Here is a 23,955-nt window from a genome sequence, read left to right on the forward strand (position 1 = left end):
CTGGGTTTAAATCCTAACTCCACTGTTTATGAGCTGCGTGTATGGAAAACACAGATGCACTAAATATATTTACATATATATTTATGTGCTATATATTTACGTATGAAGGCGTGTGCACATGTACATTTACATATGTATTTGTGTGTCATATTATATATAGATTTATGAACTTATATACTATTTTTACCTACTTTCTCAAAAAATAAGATAGAGTCTGCTCTAGGCAGTTATAACAGCAATAGTAGGAAATGGAAATTAATGGACTGATAGCAGTGAATGAAAACAAATGATGAAGTTTAAATGAAAGAATTCAACACAGCAATCTAGGGCTACTGAAGATAATTTTCAACCAGATTGTGTTAAATCTTCTGACTGTTGCTTCCATTAATTGACTATAGACACTCACTCTAAGCAGGTGCAAATAAACCTTGCTTCCAGTATTTCTGAATGATTTTGCTGGATCACAAATTTCTCTGCCTTGTTTCACTTCTGTTATCTCTAGTGATTTTCTGCATTTACAAATGTGGTATTATAACAGTCAATTATGTATAACCATGTCTTTGAAGAACACTTTAGAATTATATTTATTGTAATTCTTAGTAACTTTCACCTGCCCTAGTTCTTCCTTCTATTCACAAGAATTGGTTATTCTTGTCTCATTTTTATTCATAAGCTAGACTTGAACTTGTAATATAATTCATGAAGGGCCTTTTCAAGTTTACTCCTCTTTGGCTTTTAAATAAAAGCTAACATAAAAGTTAAAAATGGCGTTTGCCAGACTTACATACAGATTTTGTAAAAACAAGATTCCGTTATATTTTTAATAATGGTATTGCATCTTTACCACTTGTCCAAAATGTCTTATAGAAGTTTCCTGTTTCATTCGCTTCTTGATTGATTGGATCTTTGTTTTGTTTTTTTTTTTTTTTTCCCTTGGTCACCTACATGTGCTTGTTCTCTTTCTAGTTACAGAGGATACAAAGACAAATGAGGCCACTCACTGTACTCAAGAGTTATATAGTCTGGGAAGCAGGTAAATAGATTCGCAGAGGAATGGTTTCACTTTCTGTATCTGAGGTATATAATATTTCCCCCAAATAATTTATTTTTAATATCCCAGTTTTATGATCACTCACCAGGACATGGGTAATTGTTGATTGTAGAAGTCCAAGTGACTAGTCTCCGACACATGTTAGTTTTTCAGTAATAATACGAAAGGAGGGAAGATGAATGGAAAATTTCTGATACTAATCTTTTTCCCTCTAGGGGTCTCTTAAAAGACCCTGTGGCAGAGAAAGGGTGGGTGGTTTGAGTTTTGGGGAAAGGAATGTGCTGGGACAAAAAAGGAGAGATTTACATGAAACCCCCACATCTCTATTGTATGACTCCATGGTGCAGACAATGCTTGTTCTATTGTAACTCCTTGCAAGTTATCATGTATTTACTATTAAGCATCAAAGTTTATGAAATACATATTTTTAAATATATATAAGATAAAGGATAGTCATGTCCATCTGTATGATAATATTTGCCTTAAAGGGTTTAGCTGGGCATTTCTGAGTTGTGGAGAAGACTGAATTGCACCTGGCATGCGCAGAATTGCTCAAAATCTGTGGTCCATCTTACCTGTGGTGAGGCACATGCAGAGAAGTCATTACAGAGGTACTACTAATGGTTGTGCGATCGTGATTTACTGGGGCTTTGTCCCAGAAGAAAATTTCCAGATTTCGTCAGTATGGGAGTATGTATAGGGAGTTCTCACACATTGGAATGCTCTCTTTCAGATGTGTTATGGTGGACAAAATTGTTTTGAACCATTGCTTTACGTTATGCAACTCAGAGTAGACACAGTTATCTGTGACCAAGTGGAACTTTTGTAAAATGTATCATCTTGGCCAGAATTTCTGTGTTATTGATTGATGGATGGATGGATGAATGGATGGATGGATTTTCTTTTTTGGTAAACATAAACACAAACCACTGTTCCAGTGAAACAAAAATATACGAGCCTTATGTCATTAGAACTTCTGATGACAAACGTATAGTGTTGTATTTTGTTGGCTTTCAAAATTTCTGTGTCATTCCTGTAAGTAAAAAATGGGCTTATGTGCAACTTGAGTATTGGCTGAAATTTTCCACAACCTGGAGAATGTGTGAGTTTGATTCCCTAAAATTAGTCTCATGGTAAGGGCCAAGGAATTAAATATCTGATAATTTTACTAATTTGGAACAGAATATCTTGATTTGGCTTTCCTCTGGACTTCAAAAGTTTGATTAGCTGTAATCATTAATCTTGTATTTTTTGGTAGTTACAGGCTGTCATGTTACTGCTAGAAATTATACTATTTAAAGATACCGTGATTGGAATGTTTATGAAATCAGCTGATAAGTACCACTGAGTTCTCTCTGGTTATTTTGTAGTCATAATGTTTAATTTTTCTGTTTGTTTCTACTGGCACAATTTCAGATTTTAAAGGAGTCTTGGCAGATGGCCTAAGAGAGGAGATACTTAGGGTCTTGAACTTTAATGATACACTAGGAATCTAAACTGTTTTTTTAAATAGTCAATAATAAATGATAACTTATTATCATGATTCTTGTTGAATTAAATAATTCTTATTGTTTGCATAGCTATATAAAATTAAGACCAATGGTAAGTGACAAAGGAAAAAAAAAGAGTTATTTACATTTATGATGTGTTTATTTTGCTCCTGAAAAATGCTACATCAGACTAGTTTAGATTGTGAAAATCTTGAAGTAATTAAGAATTGAATTAAAGTTTCCACTGTATGTCTTTATTATTGTTGGTGGATTATTCTGTGGTTAAGACCTTTTATAATGTGGATTTATAAGAAGAGATTATTTTTTATGAAAAATGAGCATGAGTTATAAGAGTATATTGACCGGGGCCCCTGGGTGGCTCAGTGGGTTAAAGCCTCTGCCTTCAGCTCAGGTCATGATTCCAGGGTCCTGGGATCGAGCCCCACATCGGGCTCTCTGCTCAGCGGGGAGCCTGCTTCCCCCTCTCTCTCTGCCTGCCTCTCTGCCTACTTGTGATTTCTGTCTGTCAAATAAATAAATAAAAATCTTTAAAAAAAAAAAAAGAATATATTGACCTAATTACTATTTATCCACCTATAAAACTCAATGACATACCTTTAGTTGAGGTTTAATTTGGATAAACAAGACTGAAAATTATATATCAGACTATATTTCCTTGAATATAATATAACTGAATAATACCATGCTGATTAAAGTTTTCCAATGTGCCGCATTATTTACTAGATATAACTTCATTTTACTTTAAAAGGGTACTATAGAAATTGTTGAAACTCTGTTTCTCATAAAATGGATACTGTGATTATTGGGATTAAATAATCATTGACGTGAAGTCCACTTTGTATACTACAAATTCTATTAGAGGGTAGTAAGCAATAAATGGAAAACACATTGTATGATAATTTATTTGATGTGGGATTAATTTCGTTATCAGACAGAGGCAAGTTGTCATTTTACACATTGTTATATTTAATATTTGTTTTTGTAATTTGCATGATTGTTTTGGAAAATGATGACAATAAATGCCAGTGCATAGTTCTCTATTTTTATTATTCCCATTTTTTCCTAATTAACATCATTGTGAATATGACTTCAAAATGATATTTGAAGCATATGGTTTAATACTATGAAGACTGATCATGCCAAAAATTACTTCTTTGCAATTAAGTTGCTTTTCTTTCCCACTGAAAACAATTAATTTTCAATATCTTACAATTTTTAAGTCTGAAAAAAAAAATGCTCTACCTAATGGGACATTTTAGTTCATAGGTTCTTTAAAAAACAAAAAACAAAAAACAAACAAACAAAAAAACACATACACACACACAAAAAACAAGGATATCCTGTCTCTAGAACTACTGACATTTAAAGCCAGCTTTTTGTGGAATGGTCTTTCAAATCTTCACTAAGATCATATATCAAAAGATCCAGTCACAGGTTCTTAAAATGAAGTGATTGTAGGTTTTGTCTGAATGAGCAGATTGAATTTTTATTTGAGAAAGAAACCACTAAATATCCTCTTTCTTTAGAAGAGAGCATGGATACCAGGTGTGTTGAGAAGGCACTGCACTTATTTTCCTTGTCCCATGGTATCAAATGATAATGTGGTGATACGTATATATTAATTATAGAATAAGTGTTTATATATATACATATATGTATAATTTATATCCTCTATATAATATAGAATACAAGATATATGGTATAACATTTAGTGGATGTGTATGTATTTCAAAATATCTGCCTTTTCCATTTTAACAACTTTAGATATATTTTTTAACTTTCAATATATTTATAATTTAATTCAATAGTATTTCTCACTTATTTAAAAAAATATAGTTACTAGACTTATTTTCTTAGTTCTGAATAATAGATATGTACGCTAAAACTCTAAAACTGACGTAGTTTCTGCTCTTCTCAGGCATTGTTCTCAGCACTATCCAAATATTAACTCAAATGCTCTAAATGCTCAGTTTGATGCATTTTTGTCATTTTGGGGAGAGCTCTAGTATGTTTGCAGTGTGCTAGCCTAATTATGGAAGTAGAAATGGCTCAAAGTGACCCACAGTGTGGATATTCCTGTCCAACAGATGCCACCAATACAAGATTGGGATCCAACGGGAATTATGAAATAGCCTCAGTTTATTTAACTTCAGGATGAATCAAGTTCAACAGATCATGGTCATACTTGCTCATGATAAGAGGATAGAAAATGATATAGTGTCAGTTTGTTAGTGATTAGCTTATCTAGTGTTCTTCCTATTTTACCTTCATTCTATTTTGTGTGAATTTATTGAAAAATTTGCTATTTAGTTTTATTAGAATTGATTTTAAGTTATGAATCTATTATAACTTATTGTACATTTGCAACTTTCCTTTATATTGTACCATCAAAGTGTGGTGCAGTACAAAGGAAAAAAAAAATCAAGTCCACAGAGAGAGATTGTGGTCATTCATTTTCATAATATTTATTTCAGTCTACACAAGGAACAAAGACATAATTACCCATTCTTAGAAGAAATTACTCGAGGCATGGAAGATTTGAAAGAGAGTCTAATTAGGAGAAAAATCATGGTATAGTCAACAAGGATGGAAGCAGTTATAAGTTATAAGAAGTTGTCATTTCCAACATACACAGACACAAATATGTACACTTTATCAGCCTTATTGCTATAAAACTGATGTATAAGAGACTGCACAGACAGCACACAATTTGATAAATTTTAATGTTTGTATACATCTACGAAATATCACCACAAATAAGACAGTGAGCATATCCACTTCTCCCAAGTTTCCTCATGTCTTTTGGTAAGCCAGTTAAAAAAAAAAATGCGTACAATATGACTTCACTTATTTAACACTCTAAAAAATGCAAACAGATCTATTGCAACAGAAAGAAAATCGTTGTCCATTTGCATTCTTACTCACCAAAGACTTTAAGGATCTAGTATCGTCCAGAGACTGTTCTAATGACTAACCAGGTCTAATGAAAAAGACACAAGACTTTTCAGATTTTATGGAGATTATACTCTTGTTGGACTTAACTAGATTCCATGTAAAATGAACAAACAAAGCAGTTTACATAAACTACTACTGGATCAGGAAACTATCAAATATAAGAAGAATAATACCCAAATGAAGAAAGGCAAATACGGTAACAGGGACCAGGAGATAACAGTAACAGTGAGCTGAAGGTTCAAGACAACAGCAGTTCACAAGACATCAACACTGACCCAGCTTCTGACTTCAGCTTATTAAGTTTATATAATTTTATTAAATGAATAATGAATCCTAGCATAGTTTACCTTTAGTCATTCCCAAACTTCACTAGTAAAATGATTCAATTAGAGACTATTTATTAAAAGTAGGGAATCCTTGACCTGAGTCTGGCCACTTGAGTCAGAATTTCCTGGAAAGAAACCTAATAATCTGTTTTTCTTTTTTTAAATTAATATTATTTATGTATGTATTTATTTGGCAGAGAAATAGAGAGCACAAGTAGGCAGAGCGGCAGGCGGAGGGCGAGGCAGAAGCAGGCTCTCTGCTGAGCAGAGAGCCTAATGTGGGACTCAATCCCAGGACCCTGGGATCATGACCTGAGCCTAAGGCAGCTGCTTAACTGACTGAGCCACCCACATGCCCCAATAATCTGTATTTTTAGGAAGAACTGGCCCAGACCTGCCTGGATGACAAGCTCCTAAACATGGTGAACAGTGCATGGCAGAGATAAGTGGTGGTTTCCAGCTGGTAGATAGTGACAACCCACCTGGTCACACTTTGACCTTGGAATCAAATACTAGATATTGTATTTTTTTAAAGTTGTGTGCAAAAAAAACTAATACATCATTCATGTGGAGGGACTTTTGTAGGAAAATGAAAGAAGTGCCATCTGAAGAAGTTTTAACACATTCATGGACTGTCACAGACTGAGGATTTCAGTGTTGTCTATTTTTCTCAAAGCTTTAAGACCCCAAATAGAGGTAAATAAGTCAAATGCATGAAGATATGTTATTTTTTAATTTTATTTTTTGGAGATATATTATTTTTTAAATACAAGTAACCAATAGGTGATTCGACCTATAATTTATTTTTGTCTGCACAAATAGGATTGGTTACAGTCATGGATGAATCGTATTTTTTTCTTCCATTTAACACAATAAAGTTTTATGTTTTCATCAACCTCTTTTAAAGACATTTTTATATATATTTTATACTAAGTGAACTATTAGTCATTTTGACACTTAAAAATTCAACACATTTTCACGCAATAAAAATCTATGATTATCAAGGAAGTTTACCTCTAGCTATTTTACTGTGGATTCATGAAATTCACTAGACATAGAATATAAAGACATCTTATCTCTATTGGTACTTGGGCTTTAGTTAGAGCAGTGACAAGTTCAGAAAAGATGCTACAAATAATTTTGATTCATGCATGTTGGAGGGCTTAAGGAGTTACGGAGAATCCATCATGGAAGTCTTCTTATACAATTGTCTGCTATTTTACAACTGATGTTATCACAAACAGTATTTTTTGGGCACTAACCTTATACTTGGTATTATACGTATGGAATCATATTTCAACCTTACAAAGAGATGAGTTTTATCACAATTACTATTTAAATATAAAAAGGACATTCAGAGAGCTTAAGTACCTAAATAGGGCCACACGGCTAGAGAATGGCTGGCTGCTAGAGGATTAGAAGTTGGTTTTGTTTGACTTTAAAGCTATGTGTGTCATGTCACTCTTTCCCATGTGGTGACAGTGTGCCTTAAACTAGGTTTCCATATTTGAAGAGTTAGGTTGTCATGCTTTACAATGATGTCACGGTTTTTTATATCATTGCTTGAGCTGTTGAGATGTTAGGGATTTCTACATTCTATCATTATCAATAAGTCAAACAGACATCGGTTAGCAATTCTTTAACCACTAGAATTGAACGATTAAGTAAATGAATGGCAGGTGGAGTGCAAGTTTGCAGGTAAATAGTGTGAAGGCGAGAACAACCTGTGTAGCAACTGGTTAGAGTTGGTAACATCAGTATATACTTACGATTGCCTTAATATACATATATATGTATATACATATGTATATATTTATAGATATACACAGGTTGATGTAAACACATTTATTTTCCAGCTTTGTAACAGAAGAAGAAGCAATGACACCCTGTAAGAAGAAACACATCTAGATCTTGGTTTCTAAAAACATTCTCTGATAAATGAAGCCAACACTCCTAGGAGAAAGGACTGATTCTAGAATTGGGACAGTAAATGACAGATACTTAAAAAAAAAAAAAAACTATCAGCAGTGGGGAGCAAACTAACAAACCCACAGTGATAGGGGATGTCAAAGAGACATAGGAGCTAACTGAAAGAGTAATCAATTGTCAAAGCTTTAACAATCTGAGTTACAAAATAAAGCATTAGATTTTATACCAAAATGTAAAAAAAAAATCTATGTGTCCATATTGGTATAAATATATGATTAGGGCCACCTGGGTGGCTCAATGGGTTAAGCCTCTGCCTTCGGCTCCAGTCGTGATCTCGGGGTCCTAGGATTGAGCCCCGCATCGGGCTCTCTGCTCACCAGGGAGCCTGCTTCCTCTCTCTCTCTCTGCCTGCCTCTCTGCCTACTTGTGATATCTCAGTCAAATAAATAAATAAAAATCTTTAAAAAAATACATGATTAAACAAACAAACAAAACAAATAAGGAAGAATGGGCAAATCTCTTATGCAGAATAAATAATTTATGCAAATACTCCCGCCGCAAGGAGGTGGAGTGTAACTCCTCACTCCTTAAGTTCAAGCTGCACATAGTGACTTCCTTCCAGGGATTACAGGAAACTGGAAAAAAGAATAATTTTACGGTGGAGAAACCTGATTAACACTACTACCATCAGGCAAACAAGGTTAACCTAATAGTGATGTTATGCTGATAGTGTGTATCCTTAATATGACGTAATGAAATGGAGTTTTACCCTTGTAGTCTTTCCCCCAAAACTCATAACTCCAGTCTAATCATGAGAAAAACATCACATCAATAGCAGTTGAGAGATAGTCTAATACTTAACCAGACAAAATGTCAAGATCACAAACTCAGACAGTCTGAGAAAGTATTACAACCAAGAGGATCCTAAGATGTGTTGACTATGCCTGGTAATATGGTATGTTGGATGGAATCTTGGGACAGATAAAGGGTAATAGGTAAAAACTAAGTAAGTGGACTTTAGTTAATAATAATGTGTCAATATTTTCATTAATTGTGACAGATGTATTATATATGCTACTGTAAGATATTCCTAATTAGAGACACTAGGTGTGGGATATATGGGAAATTTTTATACTCTCTTCATAATCTTTCTATAAGTGTAAAACTATTTTAAACTAAAAAAAAAAAAAAAAGAGCTGAGCAAACAGACAAAAACATTAGCCTATGGGAATGGGAACTATTTCTAGCCTTATAGATGACCATCTTGCATATTACACTGCTACTTAAAGATCATCTCCACTATAGAAGCTGTAATGCAGAAACAATTTGGAATGTTTCCACAGATCCAAAATGTGAAATGCAGAATTTACGTAAATTATTTTGTTCTAATCACAACTTGATTTCTTTAGTATTTTTGTGATTCCTACCCTATGCCAGTAATGGTTGTATGATTTAACATCATCCAACAAAATTTCACAAGCAGAAATGCTCTAAGTCATCATTCTCATTTTGTTCCTGGCTCACTTAATAAAAGGTTCAGCGGGTAGAGTGAAAGGTATCACTGGGGAAGAGGACTAAGATAAATTAAACATGCCCTTGATGCTGACAAATCTGGTTACACTTGTTTTAATGTGCATAATATCCGTAGAATACTTTACAAAAGTAAAGCACTGCCATTCACAATTTGTACATCATCATTACGTCCTTGGGAGCTGTCAGTGGTCCCCACTTTCATCAGCTTTACCCGAATGAGGCAGAGATGGTATTGTCAGAGAGGAATCGTTTCACTGAAGTTTGTTCCTGAACTATTCTAACCTGAGTCTGGTCTTCTCTCTCCATCTTGACCAAGCTTTAAAGAATACCTTTTAGCCTCTGAGAAAACTGAGTTTGAAAAACAATGTTTTTTGTTTTGTATTGTTTTGTTTTAAATCAAGCAGTCTTTGAAAGCTACACGATTTCTGTTTAACTTTGATGGATGTAAGTAAATAACAAAGTATTCCACTTCAAACTGGTTATATATTTTAATATTTATTTGATAGCTTCACTTTGAAATGGCTAATTATTTTATTAAAGCATTGAGTTTTTTTTTAAGATTTTATTTATTTACTAGAGAGAGGGGGGAGAGAGAGAGAGCATAAGTACAGCAATGTGGGGAGGGGCGGAGGCAGAGGGAGAAACAGATTCCCACTGAGCAGGGAGCCCAATGCAGGGCTCAATCCCAGGACCCCAGGATCAGGTTCAGGATCATGACCTGAGCCAAAAGCAGATGCCTAACTGAGCCACCCAGGTGCCCCAAAAAATTGTTTTAAAATAAAACACAAATCCCCAAATAAGATCCTATCCTATGCTTATGAAGCAAACTGTTTTGAATGATACATTATGTATTTTCCATTCATTCAGTCATGCACCCATTCAAAAAATATTTCTTAAGTTTTTAGATACCAAGTAATTTTCTGGTAATTTTTTTATAGTAGAGAACTAAACCAAATTAATCCCTACCTTCATGGAGCATACTTTTTTAAATTTTTTAAAAGATTTTATTTATTTATTTTTGAGAGCGAGAGAGAGAGGTATCACAAGCAGACGAGGCAAGCAGAAGGAAAGGGAGAAGCGGGTAGGGAGCCAGATATGGGGCTCTATCCCAGGATGCCAGGATCCTGACCAGAGCAGAAGGCAGACACTTAAATGACTGAGCCACCTAGGTGTCCCTGGAGCATACATGTTAAATTCAATTCATGAATAGAAAAGTGTCCCTACCATCAACTTGTTACTGTTTCTACTTGAGTATATTTGCTACATTGCTACAGATACTGTATGAACTATGGGGCGCATAGCTTGCTCTTTTTTGTTTCCATGTCTTCTTGATGCTCTGTCCATAGTGGCAAATACAAGATGACTTTTCCCTCACTAGGAAATCAATCGAAACTTTGACCCTATATAAAAATATGACTGGGAGAATTACCAGTCAATTACAATTTCCATACAGATAAACAAAATGCAATTTCAAGATAATTTTAGACAATTCGGTTTTATATGCACACTGTGTGTTCTGTAGTATGTAGAAAATTCTGAGGAACTGGACATATTTAAGAAAACAAGATAAAGCTGAAAATATGAACCCTCTGAGCCCGAGTATCACAAAACTCTGTGATTGAAAGAATAAAAGTACACTTTGAAGTACCAAAGTCATTATCACCCTGTTGGTATATAAAACACTAGACAGCTAATTTTTCTCTCCTACAGGTCATATCTGTTTTTATTTATTTTAGTTTTATTAAAAGACATACTTGACCCTTGAGTTTCATAGTTAATTTTGTTGACATTTAAAGTAATTTTTATTTTAAAAGGCTTAAACCTTTTAAAAGATTTTGTATGTATTACTTTGATTTTTACCATTCATTCCATACATACTTATTGGACCCTCCTCTGTCTCAGGCATTGTTTTAGATCTAGGAATTTAGCAGTGAATAAAATAAACAATATCCCTGTCCTTATAAAAATTACATTCTACTTGAGAGGATCGAAAAAAGCAAATTTGTATTTCAGATATGTATATCAGGTAGTGCAAGGGCAAGAGTTAAGGAGAAAAATAAAACCCCGAAGGAGCAGAGGGCATGGTGAGGAGAGGGGGGGGAAGGTGGGGATAGTTACCTCAGTCAGGGTGGACAGGAAAGGAGAAAACCATAGGAGAAGGAGAGACCCCAGAGAAGTCAGGGTGAGAAACTTGTACAAAGATAAAATGATAGAATGATAAAATGCTTGTACAAAGGTCTTCGGCCAAAGTGTGTCTGAAGTTGCCTAAGAACAGAAAGCCAGGGCACAGTTAGCAGGAGATGAAGTGAGAAAAGATGCAAGGTGCCAGACCATGTTGATCCTTGTATGCAATTCTGGATTTGTCTTCTACTCTTGAATGAATAAATTTTATATATATATATATACACACACACACACACACACACACACACACACACACATATATATGCATATATAGACACATCTATATAATGCTATGTAATATATTATCTATATGTGTGATATATTATCTATATACATTCTACATATATAAATTATATATAATTAATATATATGTAATTTAATCTCACCACATGTTTAATACTGTTCAGTTAGGGCTATACACTACTCACTATCACTGGCATTTTTTCTACCTTATATGTGCATTATAATATACATAATATATACATATTATATAATATACATTATTACTCTCTCTACACACACACACACACACACATACACACACACCATGTGTGTGCATGATGGTTTCTCCTAATCAAAGCTAAAAATTACACAAATAAAGATCATCTACATCAAGAAGAATATTAGTCAATACATATTTGTATTGTCAAACCCAGGATCTATACAAATCTCTACAGATTGACAAAACAGATGTTGAATCAAATATTCATATGTTTGAAATCCAGACACATTAAAATAGCACAGATTTTTTTTTTCATCAAAAAAGTCATTCAATAGGCACTGACAGATAGCAATGAACATTGTAAGTATTTGTGACTTCTAATAAAATACTTGGAGAGCTGGAAATGAAAGAAAATGTTTCTTTTTTATTAAACAATAACTGACATGCAATATTATATTAGTTTCAGGTGCACAAGATAGTGAGTTAATATTTTTTATACATTACAAAATGATCACCATGATAGGTCGTTATCATTTGTCACCATACAAAATTGTTGCTGTATTATTGATTCTATTCCCTATGCTGTACATTACATCTCTAACTTACTTATTTTATAACTGTAAGTTGATACCTCCCAATCCCCTTCTCCTATTTCATCTGTCTCCCCCTCTCCCAGCTCTCTCGCAACAGCTAGTTTATTTTCAGTAACTGTGATTCTGTTTCTGTTTTGTTAGTTTGTTTTGTTTTTTTCAGCTCCACATATAAGTGAAATTATATAGTACTTGTCTTTCTCTGTAGGACTTATTTCACTTGGTATACTACCTATTAGATCCATCCATGTTGTCATAAGATTTAGTTGTTTTTGTTTTTGGGTTTTTTTTTGTGGCTAAGTAATATCCCGTAGTGTATATGTGTGGGTGGGTGAGTGTATTTCTACAGGTATATAACATATATATCACATAAGTATATACAGTATCTTATATTTCTATTCATCTATTGATGGATACTTTGGTTCCTTCCATGTCGTGGCTATTATAAATAATCTGCAATGAACATAGGGGTATATATATCTTGTGAAATTAGTGTTTTCATTCTTTTTTGGAAAGATACCCAGAAGAGGAATTGCTAGATGTTATAGTAGTTTAATTTTTTGAGGAATCTCCATTTTGTTTTCATAGCAGCTGGACCAGCTTATCCGCCAACAGTGCTCAAGGGTTCCCTTTTGTTCACATCCTTGTCAACACTTGTTATTTCTTGTCTTTGTGATAATACTCACTCTGACAGGTGTGAGGCAGTGTCTTATTGTGGTTTTGATTTGCATTTTTCTGGTGATTAGTGACACCGAGCATCTTTTCATATGCCTGTTGACAGGCATATCTATGAGTCCTCTTTGGAAAAATATTTACTCAGATCCTCTGCCCATTTTTTAAATCAGGTGTTTTTTGTTATTGTTGTTGTTATTGAGTTGTATGAATTCTTTATATATTTTGATATCAACTATAAAATACATGGTTTTCAGATATCTTCTATCATTCAGTATGTTGCCTTTTCATTTTGTCAATGATTTCCTTTACTGTGCAAAGGTTAGTTTGATGCAGTCCTTTTTTTTTTTTTTTTATAGATTTTTGCTTTTGTTGTTTTTGCCAGAGAAGTCATATCTAAAAAAATATCACAAGAAGAGTGTCAAAGAGATTACTGCCTATATTTCTCCTAGGAGTTTTAATTTTTTAAGTTTTTAAGTTTCAAATCTTACATTCAAGTCTTTGATTCATTTTAAATTAATTTTTGTGTATAACATAATAGTCCAGTTTCATCCTTTCCCATGTGACAGTCCAATTTTCTGAACATTGCTTATTGAAAAAACTGTTCTTCTCCCATTGTATGTTCTTCCTTCATTTATCATAAATTAATTGGCCATATATCTGTGGGTTTATATCTGGACTTTCTATTCTATCTATTCCATAGTCTATGTGTCTGTTTTTCTTCCAATATCATACTATTTTGATTACTATAGCCTAGAAGTATAGTTTGAGATCAAGCAGTGTGATACTCTGAGTTCTTTATTCTTTTTCAAGACTGCTTTGGCTATTTGGTTTTTTTTGTGATTCTGTACACACTTTAGGATTATTTGTTATAGTTATACAAACAATTTCATTAGTATTTTGGTAGGGTGTAGACTGAATTTGTAAATTGCTTTGGATGGTATGGACATTTAAAAAGTATTAATTCCTCCAACCCATGAGCATAGCATATCTTTCCATTTATTTGTGTTGTCTTTAATTTCTTTCTTCAGTGTCCATAGTTTTCAGAATACAGGTCTTTCACATCTTTGGTTAAATTTATTCCTAGATATATATCCTTTCTAATGTTTTTGTAAATGTGATTGTCCTTTTAATTTCTATTTCTGTTAGTTCATTATTGAAGTATAGAAACACAACAGATTTTTGTATATTAATTTTGTATCTTGCAACTTGACTAAAATAATTTATTAATTTTGGCAGGTTTTTTTGGTAGAGTCTTTAGCTTTATATATATATATATATATATATATATATATATAGTATCATGTTATCTGCAAATAATGACGCTTTTACTTTCTTCCAATTTGGATGGTTTTATTTCTTTTTCTTGCCTAATTGCTGTGGCTAGGAATTCTAATATTATATTGTGGGAGTGCACATTTTTTTCTTGTTCCTTAGAGGAAAAACTTTCAGATTAAGAAAATTTTTATCTTATCTACTCTTATTTTCAAGAAATACTGCAAGTTTAATAATATATTTTTGAAAGCAACCCCCACTATATTTAACTGATGATTTTATTAATGACTATAGCATCCACATGATTAAAAAAATAAAGAGCCTAAATGTTGTGAAAAAGTGGTTTTATGTATATATATACTTACATATATATACATATATATATATAAAATCATGTGAACTAGCATAATAGGATATATGTTATGCAGTGCCAATAACTTTAGAAACATGGACGATATATAAGGTCATCAGGAATGTCTTTATTCTGTAAGAAAAATAAGATAGTTCATTTATGTTTCTAAACTTCATAGAGAAAATGTACACTTATGATTCTATATGACTATAGTTTTAAGAAAATTCTCAGGATACTTGATTTATATTTGTAAAACATTTTATAATCTCTAGAACATTTTATTATGTAAAGAAAGTAAAATTGTTTTTAGGTTAAAAGAAAGTTTAATTGTTTATGTAGTTCTTGTTAAATTGTTAATGTAGTATTATGCTACATTATATCTCATTGTAATTTCAGGGCTCTGTTAATCCTGCAACTCTGTATTTACACTATTTTGCAGCTCCCTCTCCAGTCACCAATGTGAAAAAGGGGAAGATTGCAAAAAACAGCATCTCTTTGTCTTGGCAAGAGCCAGATCGTCCAAATGGAATCATCCTAGAGTACGAAATCAAGTATTTTGAAAAGGTAAGAATAATAAGATAAAGAATGTCCTTTTATCTTCTTCCGCCTTTTCTTTTTTCACTTTAGCAACTGCAATTATCCAATTTTTAGAAAAACATGTTGCAATTTTATGTGTAAATCAATGACAATTGATTCTGCGGTCATGATTATGGAGGCCAGAAATGTATAGGGAACGCTCTGTTCTGCTACTGCCAGATAGTTTGTGCTGCTGGACTACTGCCACATAGTCTAACATCAGCTTAACTAGGTTTCACGGCATTAAAAGATGAAGTCATAGAACATTTTGAAAGTGTTGTAACTGCTTCAGTTCTTGAACTTCAGTCCCGACTGCCATGTACTACAAGGAAAAATACATATGGCTATAGCCATTAACCCTGCCTAATACCTATGCTCTTAAGGAGGTATGGGTAGATCAGATGTGAATATAAAGCACAATTTTAAAATCCATATAAAGAACCTGATACTGTATTATAAACTGCATTTTATTTATTTATTTTTAAAGATTTTATTTATTTATTTGACAGAGAGAGAAGTCACAAGTAGGCAGAGAGGCAGGCAGAGAGAGAGGGGGAAGCAGGCTCCCTGAAGAGCAGAGAGCCTGATGCAGGGCTTGATCCCAGGACCCTGAGATCATGACCTGAGCCGAAGGCAGAGGCTTTAACCCACTGAGCCACCCAGGTGCCCTATAAACTGCATTTTAAAATGAGAAGACATAAAAGCAAAAATGTACGTCTCCCATTTCCTACATTTTCTTAATTTCTTCTTTCTGGAGTTGTCTCTTAGGTCTACTCTTGCATGTTTTTCCATAAAACTTCTTGAGTTTTAAAGGCAGTAATTAGAGGTGCCTGGTTGGTGCCCCTAATTGGTTAAGCGACTGCCTTCAGCTCAGGTCATGATCTCAGGGTCCTGGGATTGAGTTCCGCATCGGGCTCCCTGCTCAGTGGGGAGCCTGCTTCTCCTTCTTCCACTCTCCCTGCTTGTGCTCTCTCTCTCTCTCTGACAAATAAATAAATAAAATCCTAAAAAAAAAAAATAAAGGCATCAATAATTCATTTTTCTCTTTTCTGAATCCACAACCAAGTGAGCTATTGACAAAGAAATAAGACAGATGGAAAATAAAGGTGAACGTAAATTTCTAAAGAGGAACTATAGTATATAGCTTAGATATGTAGTCACCATGGGTCTTCCTATATCTCCCACCTCCATTTTACTTTGATTTTTATACAGTCTGGATCTGAATGGCATACACTACTTAGAACAACAGGGCTTCTAACAGAGGAGATAAAGATAGATGAGTGCTCAAACGAGACTCTGACTGGTGGGTAGGGAACTCTGACTCAAGAGTATGATTCCTATGAAAGTAGGAGCAGAAAACATTACAAACATATGCAGAGAAGCAGATCCGGAAAGAAAAGGAAAAGACCCAGCCACATGTGCTCAATTGCTTTCCCTAAACTCATGGAGCCATCACTCTTTCTGTTAGAGTGAATAGTGAAGAGGTTAGGAAGAAGTTAAAAACTTTGCAATCCCAGAGAAATTGTCCTTGTTAGCACATTGGAAAAGAGAGGGGAATAAATGGTTCTCCTTGTACTGATGCAAAAATACCAGGAAAAATACTTATATTCTATTAATGAAAGTTATTTAAAAATTCAACATTTTGTGTATATGCATAGATGAAAGAGTATAGGTAATACATTGAAATACATTAAATAATGCATAGCATTATAGGGTTTTTATTTTCTAAAAATTGTTTCTTTATTCATTGATTTAACAATTACTTGTGTGAAGATAATGATAATAAAACAGTAGTGGTGGGGACAAGGGGACAGTGGAAATGTCTACATATCCTTTCTAGGTTTTGAATGCCTGTGTTAAGTTCTTATATTGATTTTATAAATAGGTAAATAAATAACAGATCATTACTTTTGAAGGATTACTCAGTAATCCTTTTAGGAATGACTTGCTGGTAGCATTACAAATAACTATTGAATCATTAGGGAACATAAATGAAGATACTTCTATTTCATAAAGAAAAATGTATTATCAAATATATTATTCACCAAGAATGTCCTAATACAATACCTATGAGACAAAACTATGTTGGTGTAGGGGCACCTGGCTGGCTCAGTCAGTGGAGCATGTAATTCTTGGTCTCGGAATTATGAGTTCAAGACCCATGCTGGGTGTAGAGAATACTGAAAAATAAAATCTTAAAAAAACCCAAAAAACTATTTTGGGATATGGTTTACAGTATTTATTATAAAAAATAAGACAAATCGAGTAAAATATTGTGTCATTAATATTCCCTATTGATTCTTGTTTCTCTGGGAGTAGTACTCAAAACTGCATTTTAAATTCTAGAGCTCTACAATCTAAACACACCCTGTATCCAAAATAATTTGTTAAATCAAGGTTTACATCCTTATTCATTGTTTTATACATTTTATTACTGTATACTATTGAAAAACAGGATATATATACATATGTAACATAGACTGATTTTTTGTAAGTATTCTGACTTTCAAATTTTTATTGTAATTGAAGTTGATTTCAAAAGAAGTTGAAATGTATAATGACATTTAAAAATAATGATGTACCAGGGGTGCTGGCTGGCTTAGTCAGTGGAGCACACAACTCTTGATCTTGGGGTTGTGAGTTTGAGTCCCAAATTGAGCATTGAGCCTACTTTAAAAAATAAATTTAAAAAGAGAGTATCTAAAAAACTTTTGACTACTACTCACCAAAACTCTGTATTTGAATATATATTGTAGATGAAATAAAGTTCAACAGCAAGAAGACTAAAATTTGATGTCTTTTTTTTTTTTTTTTTTTTTTGTATGGTTTTCCCCTAAAGCAACTAGCTGGACCAAAGGACCAAATGTCTGGTTTCTTTTTTGTTTCTAATGAAATTATCCTATTTTTTTCCCCTTATGAGTAATCTTTCATTGTTTTTACTGTTACCAGCATGTGCGTGAGTCTCATATGCGTAATACTCAATAAAAGCAAGGATTTATAATTTTTTCTTTAAGTGAAACAGTTTTTCAACAAATGATCAGCAAAGTCCTTTTCTCTTAATATTCCTTCTAATGAATTTTAACCATATTGTGGAATTATTTCCTTCATTGTTCAATTTTTAAAATTATACTTATTTCATGAAAATTTAACTTTATATTTAATATCTTACATTCAATGCTGTGTTATACATTCTATTATTTTTATAACTCAACCTAAGAAAAAAATAACTTAGGAAATTATTTCTATATAGTCTCAGTAAATGAAGAGTAAGTTGTCCATTTACATTCCTAAAAAGCAGCAAAACCTTTATATATTATTTGGGGGAAGTTATTAACTTCTTTTGGTCAGTGTTTTCCTTTTTACAGTGAAAATATTAACTCCAAGAACTTTTTGCCAAGCAAAATTATTGAGCATACCAATAAAAGACATGAAAGTTTTTTTGTTTGTTTGTTTTTTCAATACTTTTGGGAAAAAAAAAAAAAGAAAAGAAAAAGAAGAAGAAAAAGATAATGATCTCTTATAGCATGTATTGAGGTGGGGATCCTGATAGGTTTCCAGAGCTCATTTTGAACCTTCAGAGGCTACCGCCATTTTATTGGATGGCTCTTGGCCACACAGGTGGCAGAGCTTTCCAGGGCTTCTGTATTTGCCAGCTGGCATTACTGCCTGCCATTGCCCTGCTCTAATAGAGGTCATTGGGCCTCTCTGCTCCTGCATGGTGATGGGCCCATTGCCATCTCTTAATTAAAGGCAGAGGCAAAGGGAAGCTGCCCCTTGGCAGGGTGTTTGCCAGCTGGCTCCTTCTGCTGAAGCCCTCCCATCCCTGCATGTGAACAGTGTTTGCTAAGCAGCTGGGGAATGTAGCTCATTTGCTCAGTGGGAGCATGAAGGCAGCAAAAGCCATTGCCCTGACCAGGATCTGGCAGCCTGGTGGTCGTGGGTGTTGAAGATGTATATATAGGGTTTGTGATAAAAGGGAAATTATAATATGACTGTGACTGAAAAGAGTGGAACAGAAGCAAATTTTGGAAGATGCTTAAGTAACTCAGAGTGTGTATTTATGGTTTTCCATCCCTTCGTTGTATGCTTTGGTGAGTCCCTCTGTTACTATAGATTTCAATTGACCCAGAAAGAGAACGCAAAATTAGAACTCAGAGAAGCAACCACTTACACATACAAGTTAATATAGAAATCAGAGTGTTGTGAGATTTTATTCAATTGTTATTAGATCATCCAATATTTCAAGGAGCAGCATGCCAGTTTCCCTGTAGTACCCCCACCCCCAGTCTAGCAGAAGTGTCAGCTTCTAATAATTTTACAAGACATATTAGTTGTAACTCCAATAGTTAGGAGTTTACAACAAAATTTTAATTTTTTTCTTTTTATTAAATTTACTTTAAATTTATCATCTTGCTACAGGACTCAAAGTCAAATTTACCTAGAACTGGTTATGTTGTGGAGATTTGCTGGGTGCTCCATATATCATCTCTGTCTCCGTGTCTATTGCTTACAATGCTCTTAATAAATAGTTTTATCCCATTTCAAAGAAGAAAAAACTGAGGTTAAGTTGTATATTCACATTTGCACACTTCCTTAGACAATAACATGGCTTGAATTCTAACCCTGATATTCTGTGCTTTTTTTAAAAACAAACAAACAAAAAAACTCTTACTTTACATTATAAATGTTGATATTTTATGTAAAAATCCTAATTATATCAAATATACCAGAATCTTTAGTTTTGTCTAGATATTTAAACCAACTTCTCTTTAAACAAAATGCAGGTAATAACAAACATATATTTTATCAGTTCTTGCTGAAATTACTATTCAGTTATAGCCAAAGTGAATAGTATAATCTTACTGAGAAAGTCTTGTATATTCAGTCTTAAGCTTGAGCAGCCACAGAATATCAGTAACTACAATAGTTTATAGAAGCTATTTACCTCCTTTAAAAGGAACACATCAAGAAATTGTCTGCTTTTTTTACTGCCTTATTCCTAGCGTATAGAAGGGGTCAATTAGCGTATAAAGGAGAAAGTTAATAAATGTTTGTGAATGAAGAAAATGATTGAAATTTCTTGGTAAAATTTTATAGGATTTGATGACATACTTTAAATCCTTGCAAAACTCTAGTAGTATTTCCTAAGCACTTTAAAGAATTGGCACTTTTATTATTAATCTGTGCATTAAAAAAATTTAAAAAAATAGTTGTTTGCGTGGAGTGCATCAGAAAACCTATTTGCATTAGAAATTAGAACATACCTATTTATATAGAAATTTGGATGAATTTAACCCTAAGATAATACTACATGTTTGACTTTATTACATGAGGAACGGTAAAACTGCTTTAAAAAATGTTTGATAGGTTGTATATTTTAGATTGCATTGGTGATAGAATAGAATGTGATTAGCCATTGACTTTGATTTGTCAAAGTAGAAAAAATTTAAATAATAATTATGACAATTATACCATGTACTTTCTAGTTTAGTAAGTTTCACACGCATTACTTTTTTTCTTTTTTTTTAGATTTTTATTTATTTATTTGACAGAGAGAGATCACAAGCAGGCAGAGAGGCAGGCAGAGAGAGAGAGGAGGAAGCAGGCTCCCTGCTGAGCAGAGAGCCCGATGCGGGGCTTGATCCCAGGACCCTGAGATCATGACCTGAGCCGAAGGCAGCGGCTTAACCCACTGAGCCACCCAGGCGCCCCGACTTTTTTTCATTCTTATAACATGTCTATGAGGATATCCAGGCACCAATTTCTATCCCAACTTTACATATAAAATAACTGAGGATAAAAGTAAAAATTGACTTGCTATATTTTAGCATGTTTTCGGTGTCCACACTAAAGTCACAGCATGATATGCTGCTGTTGATTGTAAACTTCAAGGGAGAAGGAGCATGGTTTGCATTTACTTTACATTTTAATAGTATTATGAAGATTAAATAATAATCTTATTCCCTATTGGGATTCTTGAGAAGTAATTGTTATATTCTTGTTTTCAATTTTTTTCTCATTTCAGAAAAAAAAGTCCTTTACATGTTATTACCATTAGATCTTAAAAAAAAACAAAACAACAACAACAACAAAAAAAACAAAAACCCTCTCCACATGCTTCTATTAGTAAAGTAAAATTTTCTGAAATGATCTAGAAAATGATAGTTTACAGTCATCAATCAAGATACTGTAAATAAAGACCAATTCTTAAAAACGGAAAAAGATCTCTAACCATTACCTATCATTAATTCAACCTGTAATATCTATCAGAAATGTAGTAATTGTGGCAACACCTTAAGGAAAATACAAGGGTAGTTAAGAATTCACACAGAAAAATACAAAGGAAGAGAAAGTTCAGAAGAGGGGCTGTGTGTTTAGATCTTTGTAGGTTTAAGATTCAGTGTGTAGGTCTAAGATTCAATGTACTAACTCAGAGGTGGGGAGAAGTTATGTATGGTTAGTGTAGACTTTGGTAGCAGTCGAAGTAGGAAGTTTCCAAGCTATCTTTACAGTGATTTTTTTTTTTAACTCCATCTCCATTCACTACTCACCCAGCTCAAATACATAAATGTGAAAAAATGGAAAGTTTTTTAAAAATAAAAAATATATATTTCTTTAGTTTTTCTTTAGTAATCCTTGTTTAGATTTAATGAATTGAAATTAAAGTTCTCCAGCCAAGTCCTCATTCCTTCTCTTAAGCCCTAAATGTAATTAGAAATTAAAAATCACCAAAGATATAAAGCACAAGTCTTAAACCTGGCAATATATGAGATCTTGCTACTTTTCCCTGTGAACAGGCAGCATGTTAGATGTGTTTCAATAAATATTTATGAGAAAAACAAACACACAAATACCAATACTAAAATAGAGTCTATAAAAGAATTCATCTTCTGCAAATCATTTGAAAAGTTTACAAATTTATTTGTGCCAAAGACAAGTATGGTGGATGACCAGAGAACATGTTACCCACCATCCCTGAGTTCTAGGAAACACTTTTAGCACACCTAGGATGGAGAGTTTTTTTTTTTTTTTTTTTTCCTAGAAGAGTATATTTGTACTAATAACAAGTATTAGTTTCTGATTTTCTGATTTATGATTCTAAGTTTTATCATCATCAGTAATTCACATATTGACTTTTTTATTGTATGTACATGTGTAATCCAAGGACCAAGAAACCAGCTATACAATTATCAAATCTAAAGAGACAACTGTGACTGCAGAGGGCTTAAAACCAGCTTCAGTATATGTCTTCCAAATTCGAGCACGCACAGCAGCAGGCTACGGTGTCTTCAGTCGAAGATTTGAGTTTGAAACCATCCCAGTGTGTAAGTCCTTTTAATTACTGTCAACTCATGTCTCTGTAATGGTTACCAGCAAAGAGTCAGTGGATCAATACGCTCCCTGGGCATTCTGTCAGTCTCCTGCTTCTCTCTCTCTCTCCCAGGCATGACCCCTTCGGGTAGGAAGCATCTGTCATGCTATTATGGTGGGTTAGTGGGTTAACACATCGGACCGTGCTCCTCATCACATTTAGTCTACTGGGAGATGAAACATCAGGAGATCCTTAAGAAATGTTTAAACCTGCTTGTAAAGACTTTCTTTCCACAGCTGCCATACTTTATTGAATTGATGCCGTTTACTTTTACTTGTTTCATTGAACAATGCTATCAGGCTTCGTCTTTCTATGAAAATTCTACAGGGAGCATGCATAAGTATTAAAGTTTGGCAAGAAAATGGCCGTCTCAGCAACCAATCTGATCATTTTGAAAAATCAAAATCTCTGGCAGTATCTCTAACTGAAGGGTCTGGAAATATTTCTGGAAAACATTTCTTGTACCATTTTTTAAATAACATAGCATAAAACGTTTTTATCTTTATCATCAAACAAAATATTTAGATTACTTGTCCTAAAGCACACATTAAAAGCAAGATTAGAAGAAAACAGTAGCTTGCTTTTACTTATAGATGAAAAACTGACATTCTTAATTCTTGGTTATGAAGAAAATGACACACAAGAGTAGTGTGAAATGTCAAATGTGTGTGTGTACGTATCTTCATTTGGTGCATGGAAGTTAAGAATACTGGCTTTGGGACGCCTGGGTGGCTCAGTTGGTTAAGCAGCTGCCTTCGGCTCAGGTCGTGATCCCAGCGTCCTGGGATCAAGTCCCGCATCGGGCTCCTTGCTCATCGGGGAGCCTGCTTCTCCCTCTGCCTCTGCCTGCCATTCTGTCTGCCTGTGCTTGCTCTCTCTCCCTCTCTCTCTCTGACAAATAAATAAATAAATAAATAAAATTAAAAAAAAAAAGAATACTGGCTTTAATGTGTCACCACTACTGGGAAAATTCTTTTTTTTTTTATTTATTTATTTGACAGACAGAGATCACAAGTCGGCAGAGAGGCAGGGAAGGAAGGGAAGCAGGCTCCCTGCTGAGCAGAGAGCCCGATGTGGGGCTCCATCCCAGGACCCTGGGATCATGACCTGAGCTGAAGGCAGAGGCTTTAACCCACTGAGCCACCCAGGTGCCCCAAGAAAATTCTTTTTTATCATTCAGGAATGTT

The 23,955-nt window shown here is 33.8% G+C and overlaps 1 protein-coding gene across 4 annotated transcripts in view; it reads left to right on the top strand.

Moving 5' to 3' along the window:
* Positions 1–23,955, top strand: part of LOC111148981 (EPH receptor A5) — a 342,873-nt gene that overhangs the window by 231,307 nt on the left and 87,611 nt on the right. For all 4 annotated transcript variants that reach the window (XM_022505840.1, XM_022505842.1, XM_022505841.1 and 1 more), the window contains exons 6-7: positions 15,260–15,384; positions 22,562–22,721. In XM_022505840.1, coding sequence (XP_022361548.1) covers positions 15,260–15,384; positions 22,562–22,721 — 285 coding nt within the window. The remainder of the gene's footprint in view (positions 1–15,259; positions 15,385–22,561; positions 22,722–23,955) is intronic.

Source organism: Enhydra lutris, unplaced genomic scaffold (genome assembly GCF_002288905.1).
Source record: "Enhydra lutris kenyoni isolate GAN:26980312 unplaced genomic scaffold, ASM228890v2 scaffoldscaffold21, whole genome shotgun sequence".
Lineage (NCBI taxonomy): Eukaryota > Metazoa > Chordata > Mammalia > Carnivora > Mustelidae > Enhydra > Enhydra lutris.